This window comes from Pteropus vampyrus, unplaced genomic scaffold (assembly GCF_000151845.1).
Source record: "Pteropus vampyrus isolate Shadow unplaced genomic scaffold, Pvam_2.0 Scaffold2, whole genome shotgun sequence".
NCBI classification, from domain to species: domain Eukaryota; kingdom Metazoa; phylum Chordata; class Mammalia; order Chiroptera; family Pteropodidae; genus Pteropus; species Pteropus vampyrus.
The window spans coordinates 19079331-19099533 of record NW_011888783.1 but is presented as its reverse complement, the minus strand read 5'-3'; the positions used below and the strand labels follow the sequence as shown (position 1 = coordinate 19099533).

Sequence of the window (20203 nt, the reverse complement as noted above, 5' to 3'; positions counted from 1 at the left end):
TGTGTTCTTTTTTCCATATATATTATGAATTTTTAAGTACTATTTAATCTCTACTGTATCAGTCTTATAATCTGCATTTAAAATGAACACATAACAACCAAATTCTGACATTATTAAAAATTCTTTAAATTATGTACCTAATTTATTTATTCATTTCTGTTGTTAATCATTTAATTTCTTCTACCTTAATATCAGATAATGTGTTAAACACTTCTTGACCTGTCAGATATAATCCTAGAACTATGAATAACATGAAAAGATAAATACTTTAGACTTTTAGTTATTTATTTGATAAATACTCACTGAGTGTCAGGTACTGTTACTTAGTACAACATTGCTTTTCAGAAAGATTGTACCTATATAACCTGTCACTAGTAATGTAAGAATGTCCCCATTTCTGTCAGTCTTGATTATTATCGCTTAAAAAATATGGACTAACTTGATGGATAAAAATTGGGTTCCTAAAGTAATAAAAATTTATTTAATTTCTGGTAAAGTTAACTTCACATAAATATTTCATATTAGCTATTTGTGTATACTTTTGTGAATTATGTATTCAGGACATCGGTCCATTTTCCTGTTGGCATCTTATTAAATTTTTTTCGAATGATTTCTTTTAAAAAATTCTTATTTTATATTAGTTTCAGGTTTACAGTTCATTGGTTAGCCATTTATAGAGTTTATTAAGTGATTCCGCATTTGCTCTAGCAGTCATCTGACTCTACACTTAGCCATTACAATACTATTGACTATATTCTTTATGCTATACTCTATGTCCCAGTGACTATTTTGTAACTACTAATTCGTACTTCTTCATCCCTTTACCCTAATCTCCAACCCTCCTCCACTCTGGCCATGACCAGATTGTCTTCTGTATCTGTGAGTCTATTTTTTAGTTTGTTCCTTTTGTTCTTTAGAGTCCACATATAAGTGAGATCATGTGTATTTATCTTTCTCTGTCTGACTTATTTCACTCAGCATAATACCCTCTAGGTCCATCCATGTCATTGCAAATAGTAGGATTTCATTTTTTTATGGCTGAGTAATATTCCATTGTATATATGAACCATAACTTTATTGAATTGTCTATTGATGGGCATTTAGGTTGCTTGAATGATTCTTTATGGCTTAAAATATTAAACCTTATTCTATTGAAACTTACCCCCCAAATATGTTCTTTTAATATCATACTTTTATTGACATATTAAAGTTTTAAATTTTCAAGTAACCAAATCAGTGAGACCTTACATTTCTTATTTTGACTTTCATACTTAACGATGCCTGCCTATCCCACCAGAGATATGATGTTTACCTTTATAATTGTTATTACAATATGTTTCCTGTTTTAGGATTAGCTATATCTGCCTATATATTCTTCGTAGAGTTTTCTTATTGGATGATTTTAAAATATATATATGTTTAATCTACTTGGAATTTATTTTCATCAGTAGTATTTGATGAAGATTTAAAATACATTTTCAGATAACTATTTTTTCACCAATTTTATATCCCATTCATTTTCTACTAAGTGTTAGTATAAATGGTCATGATTAGAGACTTTCCCCTTTGTTCTGTTGGTCTACAAGCCTATTTCTGTAACAATGCCATGCTGGTTTACTTATTGTGGAGATGTCTTGTGTATATCTCTGATTGGATTACGTTCTACCCATTTCTCCCCGCCACCTCGCAATTTTTCTTTACCGTTCTTACCTGTTTATCCTTCCAGATGATCTTTAGAACCATTTTATAAATCTTCCCTTAATTTGTTTTTTGATTGGAGTTATTTTAAACTCAAAAAGTAATCTAGGAAAAATACTTATCTTTATAATAGACAGTTTCTTCAATTTAGGAATATTTCCCATTCTTTTAATTCATTTTTTTTATCCTAGTTTTGAAACATTTGTTAATTACACATTCTTAATTGTATTTAATATAGTGGTTGCTAAATTTTTAACAAAGACTATATGAATAATCATAATTGAGAGTATAATCTTAAGTATAGAGTCATTTATCCCAAGTCTCATCTGAAGCATAGCTTCAGAATTTAGTTAATTCTGGAAGCTTAAGATTTACTTTTGTTCTCTGACATTAAAAATTAAACCTACAAAAAAATTTTAACTTTCTAAAGGAGTTTAAAAATTCTTTTAGAATAAGATTTGCTTTATAATATATTGTGTCTTTCATGGCGCTACATATCCATAAGGTTTATTATCTTGTCTTTTATAGTGTATTTTAAGTTCTGCTTTGGTTATTTATTTATTTTTTTTAGCATGGAAAATGTTAAAGATTTTATTTGACTTTTATGTTAGTCATAAAGTCAAAACAACTTTTTAGCGAGATATTAACCATGCCTTTTCAATGAGTAACTTGTTTGTGAATTGTATCTGTTCTTTTTTTAATAATGTGAACATTTACTCTTTAGTGCTGTTTGTGAAAGCAAGTGTCCCATGTGGCACTCCATTTGTAGTGAAACTAATTCTTTTAAGTTCCATTTAATGATTCATTTGATTTCTGTAATGTAAGAGATCAGATTCATCATCAAGTTAATATATGCCAATTGTTTAGTTTGTTCCTTTTGTTCTTTAGAGTCCACATATAAGTGAGATCCTAAAGACCTAATAAAATTTCTATTAATTTTTTCACATAAGGCAAATTCAAGGAAATATGAGTGTAAAAGATTATATTTTTAGGCAAATATATGGCCCCTAGCTTTTTCTTTTGAGATTTTTTCAGTCCCTTATGAAAGTTTAATTTCTATTCCATGGACATATATGTGAAATATAACATAGAAAAAAAAAGATATGTGATACTGTCTACAGTGATTATGCACTTTATTTTAGGCTGGGAAATGAAGAACAACAGCCTGAAGTTCCAATTCTTTATCATGATGTTACATCTCTTTTGCTTGTCCAGATCTTAATGATGCCACAACCGTTACGCAAAGGTATGTCTTTATAAATCAGATTCTTAGATATAGTCTATATAATGAATATTCTAAAAATCCTGGGGACAAATATAGTATTCAGTCTGATGGAAATGTTTAGAGGTAAGTAACTTTTTTTTTCTATTATTAGTAAATAATAATATATATAAAGAAGATGACAGTGAAATAAAAAGTTTTTCCCTTATGGGTCTATTCTTTTTAGCTTTTTAGTCCATAATGAGGTATAGATATGGGCAAATCACTCTGAAAACTTTTGTTTTGAAAAGTTAAAAAGATAATACAAAAATATGAAAACAGAGCAAATTGTCAGCCTTAATGCCTTCACCCTATATACACACATACATATTTTGATATAGTAGTGTCATAGAGTTATTAAAATGTGATGCTTCATCATTTTAAATTAGTATTAATGTCATAATACTATGATATTGGCATGTTAACATTAGCAACATTTTAATTATTGCTACACAGTCTACAGTTTTTATTTGAAGACATTTAAAATATTCTGTCAAATAATTAGCTGTTCTCCTTTGGTGAGAAGAAAGGTTTCTGCTTTTTGTTTTTGTGCTATTATAAATTACACTAGAAAGAACATTTGTGGGTGTATAAAGGCCTTGTTACTGGGGAAGATATTCTTTGTGTGTACTTCAACTTTACCTTTTGATAAAACTTTTTACTTAAGGATATGAAGTGATTATTTATTTTGAATATAGGTAAATTGATATTTCATGCAGATTTAAAGAGTTAAATAATGTCATTAATCAATAAACATTTTATTTATACTAGCACCATAAATTTTGGATTAATTATTTAATTATAACATTTATATTACATATAATTCACCATTTTAACAACTTGAAAGTGTACAATTCATTACATTTACTATGTTGTACAACCATCATTATCTAGTTCCAGATTATTATCATTAGCCCAGAAAGAAACTTTGTACCCGTTAACCAGTCACTGCCCATCTTCCTTCTTCCCCTAACCCTTGGTAACCTACTTTCTGTCTCTATCAATTTTCCTATACTGGATATTTCATATTAATGAAATTATACAATATATGCCCTTTTGTGTCTGGCTTCTTTCACTTAATCATAACATTTTCGAGGTTCATCCATGTTGTAGTACATGTCGTAATTCATCCCTCTTTATGGCTGAGTAATATTTCATTGTAACCTACCTTAATACCACATTTTGTTTCCATTCTTCAGTTGATCATCATTTGGATTGTTTCCACCTTTTGACTATTGTTAGTAGTGTTCCTGTGAACATTCACATACAAGTTCCTGTTTGAACACCTGTTTTTAATTCTTTAGGTACTTAGCTAAAAGTGGAGTTGCTGAATCATAGTAATTCTGTGTTTAACTTCTGGAGGAACTGCAAAACTTCAGATATTTTTTAATGTTATTTTTGGGGGGATTGGCTATGTCTGTGAATTTTGCATACTTTAAAATATGAACCCATCAAATGGCCTATTGAAATTCATCTCTTTGCAATATTAATGATAAATTCTTCAGGTTTTTTGTGTTACTTTGGTTAGTTTTCCTTAGTTTAGGGAAACAATTTCTTTGGAGTTAATGCTGGTTTGCTCTGTGCTCTTCTAATTATACTACTAGTAGTATATTTTGAAATCTAAAAAAATATTACTTTGGTTTATAATGTCATAAAAATATTTAAATATACATTTTATTTATAAACGTAATTACATAAACATGAAAAGCTAAAAGTGAAGGAAACTTGCTATATACAAGTAGTTTTATTTCTATAATATTTATCTTAAAAGAAAAATATTTTAGTTAATAGTAAAGGACCTATTGTATCAATATCTGAGAGCTGTAGCTGGTGCCTCTTCCTCATCTCAGATGGTAACTGTTCGCACTAGGTTTCAGCAGAAGGTGAAGTTAATACAGAAGGGCATGCAATGCAGTGAATTAATTGAACTTAGTAAATTTAATTCAGTAGAAACGTATCCTAAAATTGTTCAGTAAAATGTGAATCAAGATAATTGATCTACTTAATTTAATAATGGTTAAATGAATAGAATTGATTCAGGAAAACATCTATATAAAAATTAATGACACTGTTGGTAACTATACCTTAAAATAATATCATTTAAAAAGTGTTGTTTAGAGGACAAATTTAAATAACAAATGTTTATTTGGTACTTAGTTGTAAAAGTCGTTGCCTGATTCAGTTCAAGAAATATTTAATGAGTACCTACTATGTGCCAGGTTGCTATGCTTCTTTGCCTGATGGAGATACAGAGATGAATAAAACATGGAGTTTGCCCTTGGGAAACCAGAGAGCTAAGTGTTTAGCAGTCATTAACTTTAGTTAGAATTATTTTTATAAGCCTGTGATTTATATTATTTCTTAAAACTTAATTCAAGATTGGGTTATCTGTATTGTTTTTATAAAACAGCTTCAAACACATTGTATAATAGTTGCTCGCTATCATTGTAATAATGAATTCCTCTTAGAATTTAGGGCCAGAAAAAAATTGCCATTCTCTATTAAATCTTTTTAGTCTGTGACACATGGAGAACTGAATAGAGACCGTTATTTGAGCTTTATATTTAACAGGATAGCTTTATTTAATTGCTAGGAAGTTCAGAACTCAATTATATTAAGTTACTTTAATTTTTTTTGGATAGCTTTCTTTGGAAGGTGAGAAGTTATAGATAGGTAGAGTTGTTAATATAGATTTTCCTTTTCTACCCCCCTGTTAATATATGGGTTAATAGTTGGTCTTTATTTTATCTGTGTTTTTATTGTAAGAATATATATTTGTGTACCTATTAGTTACTGGTTATTATTAGAAGAGAAAAGTGAAATAAATATTACTATTTGTATGTACTCGAATGTTAAATGTTTCCCACGGTTTTATCTGAAGGTGATACAGAAGCCTACCTTAAGCTCTTTAATGTTTAGCACTGTTTTCAGGTTAAAAGACCTTTTTTTACACCAATTGTCTCATCGGAAGCTTTAATTAATATATTAAAGACAAGCATTCATTTTTCTTTCATCTCTTTTCCTGTCCCTATATTTATCCATTATACTATCTGTTGCATCACTAGCCTCCAAGAATAAGCTCGAAAGTAACTTTTAATACATCACTATTTCCAGGTGTTCACGTTTAGTTCTTTTATAACTTAGGATCAAGTTTGGCTATATGTAATAGAGAAGAAATCTCAGATAACACAGTAACTTAAGTAAGACAGAAGTTTATTTTTCTTTCATGTAGAAAGAAGTCTGAAGGTAGGAGGTAGGCAGATGAGGTCCTTCTACTTTACAGCACCATATTACTTATCTTCATGTTCCAAGCTAGTTGCTAGAGTTCTAGTTACCACAGTCTTGTTTACGGCAGCAGGATGTCAAGTTGAGGGAGACTTCACCCTCTCTTTTAAGAAGCCCTCTTAGACATTCTATACAAAACATATTTCTTAGGCTAAAATTCTTTCATCTTTTGAACCTCCAGGATTTAAAACATGAACTCGCCATTGTTTTTAGGAAGGATCAGTTACTCAGGTTTGGATCATGCTGCTGTTTTTTCCACCTCTCTGTCATTGAGGAGCTTCTCAATTCTGTTGAATCATGCTTTATAAAGTTTATAGGATAGAAACTCCTGGGTTCTCTGGAACATCTGGTACTGGGTGATTATAGATTGTCTTCTGCTTCCAGGATCCCATAGGCAGGGCCCATGAAAGAAAGATAGAAGAGTGCTTATTATTTCCCATTTACTTTCAGAAAGGAAAGATCCAGTTTTCTTTTTTTTACAAAGCAAGGCTTTAAAAATAAGCTGTTTATTTTAGAATATCTCAAGCATGTATAACGGTAAAGAGCAGAGTTTAATGAACCCCCATGTACCCACCAATTATCAACTCATGGCCAACCTCATTTCATTTATACCCCCATCTATTCTGTCTTTCCTCCCACTGTGGGTTATTTTGAAGCAAATCCAAGACATCATATCATTTTATCCGTATAGTCTTTAGTTTGTATTGCTCAAAGATAAACATTCTTTCAGACATAACCACAGTACTATTAACCCATGTAAAAATGGACAGATTTGCTTTAATATCATTAAATATCCAGTCAATTTTCAGTTCGTGTAGTTGCTTCTTGCAAATGATTTGTTACAGTTAGTTCGTTTGATTAAGGATCCAAAAAAGGTGCACACGTTGGATTTCGTTATTTCCCTTTTAAAATCTGTGAGTTTCCTCCTTTCGCCCTTCCTTCTTACATTTTATTTGTTGAAGAATCTGGGTCTTTTGTCTGTATTTTGCTAATTGTATCCCTACTGTGTAATTTAATAACATGTATTTTCTACAGATAGATTTAGACACCTGGTTCAGTTCCTTATTTTATTTATTATTTTTTTGCAAAAATACTTTATGGTTGGTGTTACATACTCTCATCAGGAGACAATTCCCAGTTGTCTCTCTTTTTGTGACATTAAGGCATTGATGATTGCCTATACTTATTTTATAATTATTTCATTTGTTAAGTGGAATTCTTATTAAGAAAAATTTCCTCATCAACTATTTGTTTACCAAGTGATAGAGTTGGTATAGGAAAGGCAGTTTAAATACCTGATAGTTTTATTTACCAGTTTTCAGAAAAATGAATGTTTTTTAAAGCATCCTCCAAAGATGCTTTTTTTTTAAGTAGTAGTATGAATTTATGGATTTTAACAAATTTTATGTCTTTCAATTGCAGTGTAGAATAACTTTTTAAACACTTGTGTTTAGTTCTTGAAGGCCTTTGTCTTACTGATATGACCCCAGTGTCTTTGATAGCTTCCTCAGACCAAAGCTTTTTAATCTGTGATTTAAAAGTTTATTAGCCTCAAGGAATCCATGAATATCTTAAAATGATATAGGAAATTTTTATATGTATATGTGCATTTTTATTTGAGATGTTCCATAGCTCTTATCAGATCTTCAAAAGAATATTGGCTCCTAAAAGTGAGTTATTTATAAATTCTCCTGAGGGTTCCTGGCCATAGACAAGTAAATAGTTCTATAATAAGAAATAGCAGTAAAGAAATTGCTTTTTAGTTGTTATAGAGTCAAAAGCAGATTATAGTGGGATGAGAAAGGAGAGCGAGATGAGAGAACAGAGATAATGAACAGAGAGAATTATCAAGAATTAATACGGGAAAAGAGCAGAAACTGTATGTGGATGTAATTCAAGGATTTTTTGTTGTTGTTTGTTGGTTTGCTTTTTAAGATAGAGTTTTGAGCATATTTAAATATTTGCCACTTCTCCATTTCCATGAAGTAACTCCTGGTGGTCCTTTACCTTAAGTATTACCCTTTTTTGGAAGCCTTTATTTTAGATGTCCTTTTTCCTTTTCCCATAATAACTTGTCCATAGTTCTATTTTGATATTTGTCATAATAGTAGATTTTCTTTAATATCTTCCTCTCTAGACTATCAATTCCTCCAGGATCAGCACTATGCTTATGTATTTCCATAGTGCCTACCTGGTACATAAAATGCTTAGTAAATGTTTGTGGAATGGATGTGTTAAATGTCCAATTTGCTGGTAAATTGCTTATTTTCTATTTTAAAATTCAAGAAGGCTATTACTTTCATTCGAGTCTTTATATTTTATATTGTAATCACTTCTATATGTTTGTTGAAATCGTTGGCAGTTTATTAGACCCAAACTTCAATTGCCTTGAAGTATACCCAAGGGAACAGCATTAACTACCTTATTAGTTGTTAGATGGACTTGAGGTCTTTCCTCACTTCTGTGTTGATTAAAGAAAGTCTTATTAAACTATTTAGTTTCTTCACTTATCAAAGAGAAAATAGACTCAAGCTTATCACACACAAAAAAACACATCACAAACTGATTTTTGTTGTAGTCTAGACTTTTTGAAGATAATCCGAGCACGTGTATTTAATAACTCAGATCATAAAAGAGAAGACTTAGAAGATTTGATGTTTACATGGATATGTGCAAAGTGATTTATGAAAGCAGTGGAATAGTATATTTTTTTACAAAAAATTTTCATGATAATTTTAGGAAAAGAGTAAAATGTTTGATACCATCTTCAGATGATGTCTTGTTTACTTGTATAATTTTCCCTTTTAGGGTTTTGTTATTTTATACATGCTCTGTCTACCTTGTCTTAAAAGAAACTTGAAGCATTTTGTATTAACTCTAAAACTGTTTATGGAAAAGGAACTTATGCAAGCATCTGAATTCTGTTTGTCTTTTTGTTTGTCAGTCATTAGAATACTCTTGCAAAACCTGGCTACTCACTAAATATTTAATTGTCTGATTTTTGAAAATTTCTTATTGGGTTTGTATGATTTACCCACTGAAGAAAATGTGGTTTACTTAGATTTTGTTGGTATCATTCCAGAGTCAAACTGATATCTCAGTTAATGTCACTATCCTTGGAACTATTTATTCTTTTAAAAATTTTTATCTTGTGAAGAAAAATAAATATAGACAAAGATTTACATATAATATCTATTTAAAAAGTTGATTTCATGAGTTATAATGTTTCAAATTCTTAAAAATGATGAATTGCATATAAAAAAATCACATCTTCTGAAATAGTGTATTGGAGGTAGATATGGTACCTATTTAGTAGTTTAATCATCACAGCAATTTACAATAGGAAGTAAAGAATATAGTTTTGCTTTGTAATTCTAAAGAAAAAATTTACTTTTTAAAGAACCTCAGGCTAACATTTCTTTCTTGCCAAACACTTGTTTCTTATTTGATCAGTAGGAGCTTTTATTTAAGTAGCTTTGAAAGTACCATGTCTCCCTGCCCTGCCTCCCCGCTCTTCTCACCCCATTTCCTATCATCCAGTAGCACAATAAAACTTAAAATATGTGTTGTTGTTTAAAGTCTGTTTGCTTCTAAGGCATTTCAAATAAATATTGATCTTATTTTGTTGACTCTCAGGTGTTTTGATAGTGGATTTTTTTGTTTGTTTGTTTAAACACATTGACTGAGAATAGGTGTCAAATCCTTTTTCTTTTTAAATTTTGATAATTGTATTTTGAAGAGCTTTCCTCTTTTTTGCAACCTTGGAAGATAGGAACCTGTTAACCTGTTATACACTTCATGTGAGTGATTTCTTATTTCTTTCTAAGTTCCTAAAAGACATTGATTTTATACATGGTAATTATTCAAAAAATAAATATTTGTTAAATGAATTAGAGAAAGTGAGAACTTAAGCTTAAGCTGTGACTTTAAACTGCCAGTTTAAATATTTTAAAAATGATAATGAAGGCAGACAAAGTAACTGAAAAAAGAAATTAGTACTTTGCTACAACAAAAAGCTAAAATTATGCATGCAGTAGCTTTCGTTTCTTTAAATACATTATTTCTTTTTAATTAAAATAATTTGTGTAGTTTCCAGTGAGAAGAAGCTATATGTGAGTGGTGTCTCTAGGTAATATAAATGACTTCCTGGTTTAAGATCATTTTGTTTGCATTTAGTAGAAAAGTTCTATAATTTTCATCATTCTATTAAAACATATAATTAAGTAATAGAATACTCTTTTCTTGACCTTGATGATACTATCCTTTCCTGATTTTTCTCATCTCTCCTTCTACTCATTTTTAAGGCTCTTTTTCATTCATATCTTCCTCTCGCCACTGTTTGAGTTGTTCTTTAGTTCCTGTCTTCTTCTCAATTTTATCTTCTCTCGCATAGCTTCAGCTGTACTTATTCTTAATGATTCCCAATTCTCTAGCTTCAGTCTACACTTTGGTGAGCTTCAGGCCCAAATTCCTACACACGCTCTCGACTCAACATAATGTGACATTAATTCATTTTTCTATCCAAACTTGCTCTTGCTGTTTTCCATTTTAGTCAGCGCTGCTGCTATCTACTCTTTGTATAATGAGAAACTGCCATTGTCATCTACCTTCACATCTCCACCAAATCTTCTGTCATCTAAATATTTCTGTAATTTGATCCATTCTCTCTATCATCAGTACTCTTTCTTAGCTCAGGCCATCATATACACCATCCCTTGATTTACATGGTATTTTTTATGTGAGTTTTTTTATATGTGGTAAATATTCTCCCCGTTTACACAGACTTTTTATATACAGTTTCTATTTATGCAGTCTAATTTTACTTGGTTCTTTTTCATATCTATTATTAGTGATTACTCTTTCTAAAAACAGTAGCTTAACTCAGCAATGTACAAAGAACATATTTACTAACACAATTATCACTGGGACATTTGAAAATTGATTATTATGCTGTGGTCAGTAACAGTTGAAACAAATTTAACAAAATGTTAAATCACCTATCGATAGCTGTAGGAGTTGACATGACACACCCATTGAGTCATAATTCAGTTATAGATACTCGTAACTTATATGCATATTACTTGGTGATTACATCACTAGCACTTAAAGATGTGCCATAATTAAGTGTAAGTAAATGCAAATAACCAATATTATATATGAGCTGTTTTTACTTAGAACGGTTTTAAAGGGGACATAAATATACTTACAAATATTTCAAGTGATGAAGATAGTGACTTTGTGCCAATTAAGAGAAGGTCGTTTGCTTTAGATTACAGCACAGACACTGACAACAAATAAAATTTATTATTTTTCTGAATTTTCATTAGCATTTTTTTGTGAAAATATGTGAAATAAATATTTTTATGACTTATATTGGCCTATTTCTTTAGTATTTTTTTTCTTACTGATGGACTCTATGCAGTTTTCTTCTGCATAAAAAAAAAACGATGCGTGGAACAGATAATCCATATAAATCAAGGAACAGGTGTGTGTATACTTTTGCTCTCTGCTAATAGGTATTCTTGCTTCTAGTCTTGTCTTGTTTTAGTCCCTTTCTCTTAAGAAGCAGCAATGAATATTTTAGAATTCAAATCTAATATCAGTGACCTGCTTAAAATGCTTTGTGGCTTTTCATTGCCTAGTTTAGGTGCTATAAATCAAATGCCTACAGACATCAAATAAGTAATGTAAACAGTAATATTAATAACAACAGATATTTACAGATTGCCATTGCCAATTAATATTTGAAGCATTTAAGTGTTTAAACCTTATTTCACTTAATCCCTTTAAGGCAGATGATATTATCCCTATTTAACAGATGACCAAGTTTTTAAAAAGCACAATTTTTAACTATCTTGCTTAAAATCAGAAGAGTCAGAATTTAAATTTAGACAATTTGGCTTCATAGCCTAAATTCATTCTTAACAATAATTCTGTATACTGATCCCTTGTGAAACAGTCTTTGGTTTGATATAATTAGGAATGGAGGACTGTGGCAAGCTTGGCCAAAAAGGACAGTTACTACTCAGCCCCAGGTACTTGTTGGCATGTAAAAATATGGGCCCAGTATTTGTCCCATTTTCCTACTTTTCAAGGATAAGTGGAATTCTTGACTTTTACAAGAAATAGCCTATTTTTAAATGTCAGTAACAAAAAATGAAATGGGGTAAAGATAACCCAAACATCTCTGCAGACTGCATTCAGACAGGTAGCCTATAGTTTGCAACCACTGGTCTTAAGCATAAAGAGTACTTTTCCATCTTCATCTCTGAAAAATCGTACGTGTGGTCTTATTAAACACTGGACAGTTTATAGTTCTTATAAGTCTTAGTGTCTTTCTGTGAGTTTTGTATAAATGACTTCCTCAGTCTGGAATCCCCCCTCCCTACTGCATCCCATCTCTACCTTATTATGGCTTATTTTTCTTCATCATTCAAGACTCACTCTCCTGATTGGGGCAGTAGCTTTTATATTTTTTCTAACCTTAGTCTATATTAGTTCCTCCTCATGTTTCTTCCCATTACACCCTGTACATGTTTACAGCCATCTGTCTCTCTCTCTATCCAGACTGTAAGTCCTTATTGCCTATATCCTGGCATGTGTTAAGTACCTAAGTGTTAGGCTGTTTAGAAATCTCTTTAGAGCTAGCTTATAAGCTCAAAGGAAGAGCACTGATGGACTCACATGACCAAAGTGTAGGAGTCGCGGGTGGAATAGGGACGACCAGAAACAGAACTTAAGATGCTGGCCGTGTTCTTGCCATCTTGAGTCTCTCCTCTCTGTGGATCTCCTTCATTCAGTCTTGTTTTAGACAGTCTCTGCCATTGACTCGGGTACTTTCAGACTCATCTTTATACCTTCCCTTTACCTCCAGTTAGAAAAATCCCATCTAGGTACTCTGATTATCTCAGCGTATATCAGGTTCCCATCCCAACCCATCATTATGGATAAGATACAATGTGCACACGTGTGCGTGTGTGCGCACAATTTGAAATCATGGAAGATTTTCCTTAGGAAGTGACTTTTAAGGTGTCATCTGATTAAATTATCCTGACTACAGGGAGAAAAAAAGTGTTTCAGCTTGTACTAAGACCCAGTGGAAGGATGCTAAATATTTCTTTTAAAAAGATCAGTCTGTCTGTAATGAAAACAACAACAACAACAACAACAACAACAACAACAACAAAGCCCAAATAGATTGCTGCAGCACCCAATTAGAGGTGCTGTGGATAAACCACTGTGAAGAAAAGAGTTACCATAGAAAGCTTGACTGCTGTCCTTTGAAAGGCCTGCTTATAAGGTTGGCCCTTGATGGACATCTGGAAATGATGATTTGGGGGAGGTTTCTACCAACTCCAGAACTGATAAGAGTGGCTCTCTGTGCCTAAACTGTGTAAACATTGTGGCTTATGCTGACCACACCTGCTTTCCTCCTGGGAATCTAGAACTTTGGTATGTACTAGGCAGAGAGTGCCTATGTGACCTGCTCCCAATAAAAACCTTGGGCACTGAGTCTCTTAATGAGCTTCCTGGTATATATTTCACACAGGCTGTCACAACTCATTGCTAGGGGAATTAAGCATATCCTGTGTGACACTACTGGGAGAGGATGTTTTAAAGGTTTCCTCTCCACTTCAGGTAATATGCCTTTTCCCTTCACTGATTTTACTTTGTATCCTTTTACTGAAGTAAATAATAGGACTATATGCTGAGTCTTGTGAGTCCTCCTAGGGAATTATAAAACCTAGAAGTGGTCTTGGGGACCCCAATACAACTTATTCTGAGATTATGGATCTAGGCAAAAAAGGATAGAAGCCTGGTCCAGGGTATTGGGACTGACTTATGAGATATTTTAAAAGTAGAATTGATAAGATTTGGTGATTTATTTTAACATGGGGGATAATATCGGGGATGTCTACAAGTTTCTGAATTTAGCAACTGATTAAATGGTAATACCCATTTACTAGGGGAGCAGAATAATATAATAGAAAGAATACTGACTTTGTATGGATTCAAGTTCAAACCTAGGTGCTTATTAGCTTTGTTATACCGGTATATTCTTTTGAAGCTCAGTTGTCCAACTGAGACTATTCTGAGGATTGAATGAGACAGTTGGGGAAATTTTCTCAGTTATGGTATATATAAATATTGACTGTGATTATTAGGTTATCACTTATTAAGTGCCTAATGTGTCCAGATGTTACCAGGCATTTTATATTATTGTTACCATGCTTTTGTATTGTCACAGTTCTCACTGAGTTTTAAAATAGCTGAGTTACACAGCTATTCCAAGGTTGAGGGGCGTTAGAACTCTGGTTTCTAACACAGAGCACACTTTCCACTATGTTAAATGCTTCTCATTTACATATTTTGTGGATGAATAAAGGAACTTTGCTTTCAAAATTTCAGATCTGTTTTAAAACTCAGAGTACCTCAAATATTGGGATTTCTTTTTTTTTTTAACTTTAAAAGTTCTATATTATAATGTATTACATTATCTTATTATTTACAAGATCTGTATCATATGAGAAGTAAATGAAGTGTTGTTTTTAAGCAGTCGGACTCCCAGACGTTGTTAAGCACCTGATGTTCATTTAGTAAGGGGATTTGCCAAGGTTACACAGCTCATCCAAAGTTGAGTGGCATTAGCACTCTGGTCTCTTCAGACAGAGCACACTTTCCACTATGCTAAATGCCTCTCATTTACATATTTTGTGGATGAATAAAGGAATTTATTCATAATTCATAATTTCAGATCTGTCGAGTAAAAAAAGTGTATCATCACATTATAAGCTCCTTTTATTAATTCCTTAAGTATTGAACAGAAACTCAATTACACATGCAAGGAAAAGCATGTATTTATGAAATTATCTTGAATACAAAATGTCTAGATTCCAAAGAAATAATGATCTTCTCTCTCTTTTAGACCACTTCACCTGCATTGTGAAGGTACTTTTTACCCTACTGTACACACAAGCTCTTGCAGCACTTTCAGTTAAATGCAATGAGGAAGATAGGTCAGCCTGGAAACGCACAGGTGCTCTCAAAAAGGTGAGTGTCTTGTCTGCATTTGTCATTTAGTAGTTCAGTGAACTCATTTAAATTGCAGATATGAATGAATGAGATTAGGTGTTTGAAAGGCAAAAGAAGTTATTAACAGTGTTTTAATCGGCTAAAACAGTTAAAAATGTTTTCCTTGTACAATGAGGTCTTCTGCATCTATCTCTAATCCTTGGCTTTTATCCCTTTATATTTGGGCAGTTTTGTTTTGCTTTTGCTACAAGTCTTAAACTTAGAGAAGTTATAAAAATTGTGCTAACACAGGGAGGACATAATTAAAAGACTTACCTGTTTTACTTATCTGTTACCTTTTCTTCTCATCCTTATCCCCAGCATAATCCAAAGATAGCTTTTGATTCATCACTTCTAAATTTAAAATTGTAACCTTTTCTTAATTATGCCTTTTTAAATACTTCCTTTTCCCCATTTTAGAATATGTTTAACTTCTTAGCAAATTTAAAAGAATTCTCTTTAAGTTAAAATTATGTGAACAATTTAGAAAAATTGTGCAAGATTAGTTCAATGTAAGTATTTTCAGTGGCTTGAGAACGAATGGGATACTATATATAGAACCCAAGAACTGACTGAGTGGTTTGGCTTAGAGATAGTTAAAATACGAAAATTACTTCACTGTTTATTTGGGGAAATTGGTAGGGAAAAAATAATAAGTCTAGTATAAACTGAACCTCTGATTGGCTTATAACTCTTAAAGAAGTTTTATACCTCATTGAACAGTTTGTTAAAATCAGACCTGCTTGTTTAAGAAGCATAGAATTTAGACAAAGTGTCTACTCAACACAGCACTTACTGCATCTCTCAACTCTTGATCCTTTATTTAATCCACATACCTTTGCCACCTACACCATAGAATTCTTCTGATCTTGATTCTAGGTCTTTCATCCATGGTCTTAGAAATCCTCTTCTTAAGCTTTATTAGCCTACTCTTTAAGTTTATTCAAATATTGCCTTTATAAAATAAGGTTTACTGAGACTTCTTATATATAAAATTATTTGTCTTATACTGTTTTATTTTAATTTGAGAAGAGTTTAGTAAAGGGACCTGATTATTTATTAAAGTATAGCTGACATACAATGTTATAGATGTTTTTATAGTTAAAAATTAGGACAGGATAATACTACATGGCTGAGTGAATATGGCAGAAAGGAAAGAGGAGTAATTTAAAAGATAATGCATGATAATCTCAAGATCCATCCATGTCGTTGCAAATGGCAATATTTCATCTTATGACTAATATTCCATTGTATATATGTACCACATCTTCTTTATTCAGTTATCTTTCAGAGGGCACTTCAGTTATCGTGCTAAGTGAAATAAGTCAGAAAAAGTTGAGAACCATATGATTTCACTTATATGTAGAATATAAAACTGAAAGCAACAAACGAACAAGACAAACAAAAACTCATAGACACAGACAACAGCTTAGTGGCTACCAAAAGGAAAGGGGGTGGAGGGAAGTAGATAAGGGTAAATAAAGGGGGTGACAGAAGGAAATTTGACTTTGGGTGGTGACCACACAATGCAGTATGCAGATGACATATTATTGAATTGTACACTTGAAACCTATATAATTTTATTAACCAATGTCACCCCAGTAAATTTAATAAAAAGAAAAAAAAATAATGTAAAGAATTGATTATCGAAAGAGGCACATCCAAGGAAGTTCTAAACTGGAAAACTCCAACATTACTGAAATAAATTTTATTAGTGAGCCAGCAGGTGATTTATTGTTCAGATTTTTGTTATGCAAAGGGATACATACAAAATACCAAACAATAGTTCCTGACTTTTTGGAATTTACAGTCAAGTTGAAGAGAGCACAGTAACGAGTAGAACAGTGAGGGACTGGAAGAAAGACCGAATATCATCAAATAACAAACTCTGTGGTCCAGATTATCAGTGCCTTAAAAATTCAGGATAAAGTTATATTCCACAACATTTACTTAATTCTTACATTTTGTTATTTAAAAATTGTAGTTAATGAGTAGAATAAGTGATATCACAGCAAAGTTATCACGTTATTCTGATTTACACTTTACTATAATTTGCAACAACCTCTAATATCAGTGAATATTGAAAGAAGTGCATTTCTTTATGTGTAAAAATATTATTGAAAGAAATTTGAATTTGTAAATAGCCATCATTTTTCCTTTCTTATAAAAAGTATAGTCATTAAGCTTAATTATTTTATAGACTTATTTAATGTAATTCTCTGTACATTCTGCAATAAATGTATTGTTCTATTTTATTTTTACATTAAATTGTACAATCCTATTCAAGAAATTTGAGGAAAGTTATAAAAGAAAAACTCTGTTCCATATTTTCTTCTTTTTCATGCATATATTATTTGTACCACTATAATGAGTATACATATACGTCTATTGGTCTTTTTCACATCAATTATGAACATTTTTTATACAGCTAAATTTTTTATTTTCATCGTCTATAAAATATTTCTGTTGATATGTCATAATTTAGGTAACAGCTTCATTTTTGTTGATTGTTTCAAATTTTTCAATATTACAGTGCGGCATTGAATGTCTTGGGCATATAGATATTTTTTTTCTTTTGGATTATTTTCTTAGGAAGAATTTCCAGTGGGAGAGTTATATAGTCATACTCTATGATTTACATGTGTTTATTTATACATACATTACATAATTTATATGCTGCCTTTTAAAGAAGTATTTAATCATCTACCCAATTTCATTGTGAATCCAGAGGTATATTGTGTACAGGTTTCAAGGAATTGAAGCTTACATGCTCAAAAAATAATGTAATCACATTTTATACTCTACTCATTGAAAGGTATTTTTTCCAATGTATTTTTTATTGACTGATGGAACTGTATTTTAATATTTTTCAGAATACATGTGATGCAGAAAAGTCTTATGAAGTATTATTGAGCTTTGTGATAAGTGAACTAGCTAAAGGAAAATTATACCATGAAGAAGGAACTCAGGAGTGTGCAATGGTATGCTTTCTCTAAGACAAGATGTAGTTATTATTTAGTTAAAAATTTAGATTTTTGTTGTCATTATGAATACAATTTTTAAAGCTATATCTGTTATAGAATGAATTGTTCAGATTTTCTTTTTTAACTTTAGGTTAGCCCTATTGCTTGGTCTCCTGAATCCATGGAAAAATACTTACAGGACTTCTGCTTACCTTTCCTCAGAATCACCAGCCTTCTTCAGCACCACCTTTTTGGGGAAGATTTACCCAGCTGCCAGGTATAATTTAGGGTAGAGAGTAGTGAGCCTTGTTTTAACAATTAGCTTTTACAATTTTTTGAAATATACTGATATCTAGTATAATACTATATCTATATACAGAACTGTTATATAAGCATATGGTAGACTAACTCAAAGGAATACATTTCTTAGAATATTTACTGTTAGAATATTTACTGTTATTGTTATTTTTATATTTATTAGCATCTACCTATTTTTATGATAATGTTAATAATATTTTATATTTGAGCAGTTTGGAATTAGATCAGTGATAGTAAATGCTCAAAACTGAAACAGGATCATAGTACTCATATTGACATTTATCACTATTTTTATCATATAGATATATTTATCACTTTATATATTTATAACTAATTATCTGCTTTTAGTATCTTTTTAAAAGTTATACTGGTCAGAAAGCTAATTGTTTAAAGATATGATGGTATTTATGTAATTTTAGAGCAGCAAAATGTTTGATTTGTAGACAGTTGTATTAAAACTTGGATGAATGAATTATCACTGGTTTAATTTGTTTGATAAAACTGTGGGTCCATGTGAGTAGGCAAGGGAGTCACAGGTAGAAAAGCAGAAGGTAAGTAAACCAAACTATGCTTATAGCATTATGTTCTTTGCATTATCTGCCATTCATTTTTAGTGAATTTGATGTGAGAATTAAGGCATTTATATTTATGGTTTTCGAAACCTGAAGTATCTTGGAATTAAGCAATTGATTGTTCCTTTTCTCTTAAGTAATTGACAATTGCATTGAATAGTTTGGATTCTTTGTTTTTTATCCAGGAATTTGAGATAAATTCTGTACATATGTCCTCAAAACTTTCTATTTAGAGTTATAAGATATTGAACAAATTAAAAATATTTAAAATTTTTTCACATTTCTGTATTGCACCAATATTCTAGGAGAATCTCCTCAAACAAAAAGTAGAGATTGTTTTATGCCCAAAATGGATAGAATATTGTATGTCAACTGTAATCGAAAAAATTTTTTAAAAATGTTTAAGTAGGAATTAAATTAAGCAGTTGAGTTTTTCTTTTTAAACAGTGATCAGGTACTGGAAAACCAAAGTAAATTTTAAAATATAAATATTTCTAAAATAAATGATGGTGATTTAACCTGCCAAACATAAGGGTTGTCAGAGCTGTTTTGTAGTCACTAGAAGATTGGATGGGGGTGAGAGATCTGTGGAGTCTTGGTCTTGTCAAATCAGGTAACTCTCTTGAAGCCCACAGCTTTAATCAAAGCACCTTAACTTAAGCCATCTCTAGCACTAATGATAGTGAGTATGGGCACAAAGAAGGGGCTGCCCAGACAGGATGCTTACCTGCATTCTTCCTTTCTCTTCTTACTTGTGGTCTGTACTTGCTGTCTACAGTTACTTTCTACTCATTCACTCCTTAACCCCACAAAATCTGTTTTGTTTTGTTTTTCTCCCTACCAGTACTATCTTGCAGCCTCAAATGTCACTTAAGGACCTCCTGATCGCAGCACAATTTGATACACCTCATTACACCTTCCTTCAGTCTCTCCCCTCCCCTGGGTCCCATGACACTGCAGCAAGAGTTTTCAAACATTTTTTTAGCAGTAGAACCCTTCTTTCAAATGGGATCTTGCCTAGAACTCCAAGTGAT

At 31.5% G+C, this 20203-nt stretch overlaps 1 protein-coding gene across 6 annotated transcripts in view; it reads left to right on the top strand.

The window, feature by feature from the left end:
- UBR3 (ubiquitin protein ligase E3 component n-recognin 3 (putative)) overlaps window positions 1-20203 on the top strand; it is a 187984-nt gene that overhangs the window by 150929 nt on the left and 16852 nt on the right. For all 6 annotated transcript variants that reach the window (XM_011357832.2, XM_011357787.2, XM_011357796.2 and 3 more), the window contains exons 32-35: window positions 2841-2944; window positions 15171-15295; window positions 18190-18297; window positions 18431-18556. In XM_011357832.2, the coding sequence (XP_011356134.1) occupies window positions 2841-2944; window positions 15171-15295; window positions 18190-18297; window positions 18431-18556 (463 nt within the window). The remainder of the gene's footprint in view (window positions 1-2840; window positions 2945-15170; window positions 15296-18189; window positions 18298-18430; window positions 18557-20203) is intronic.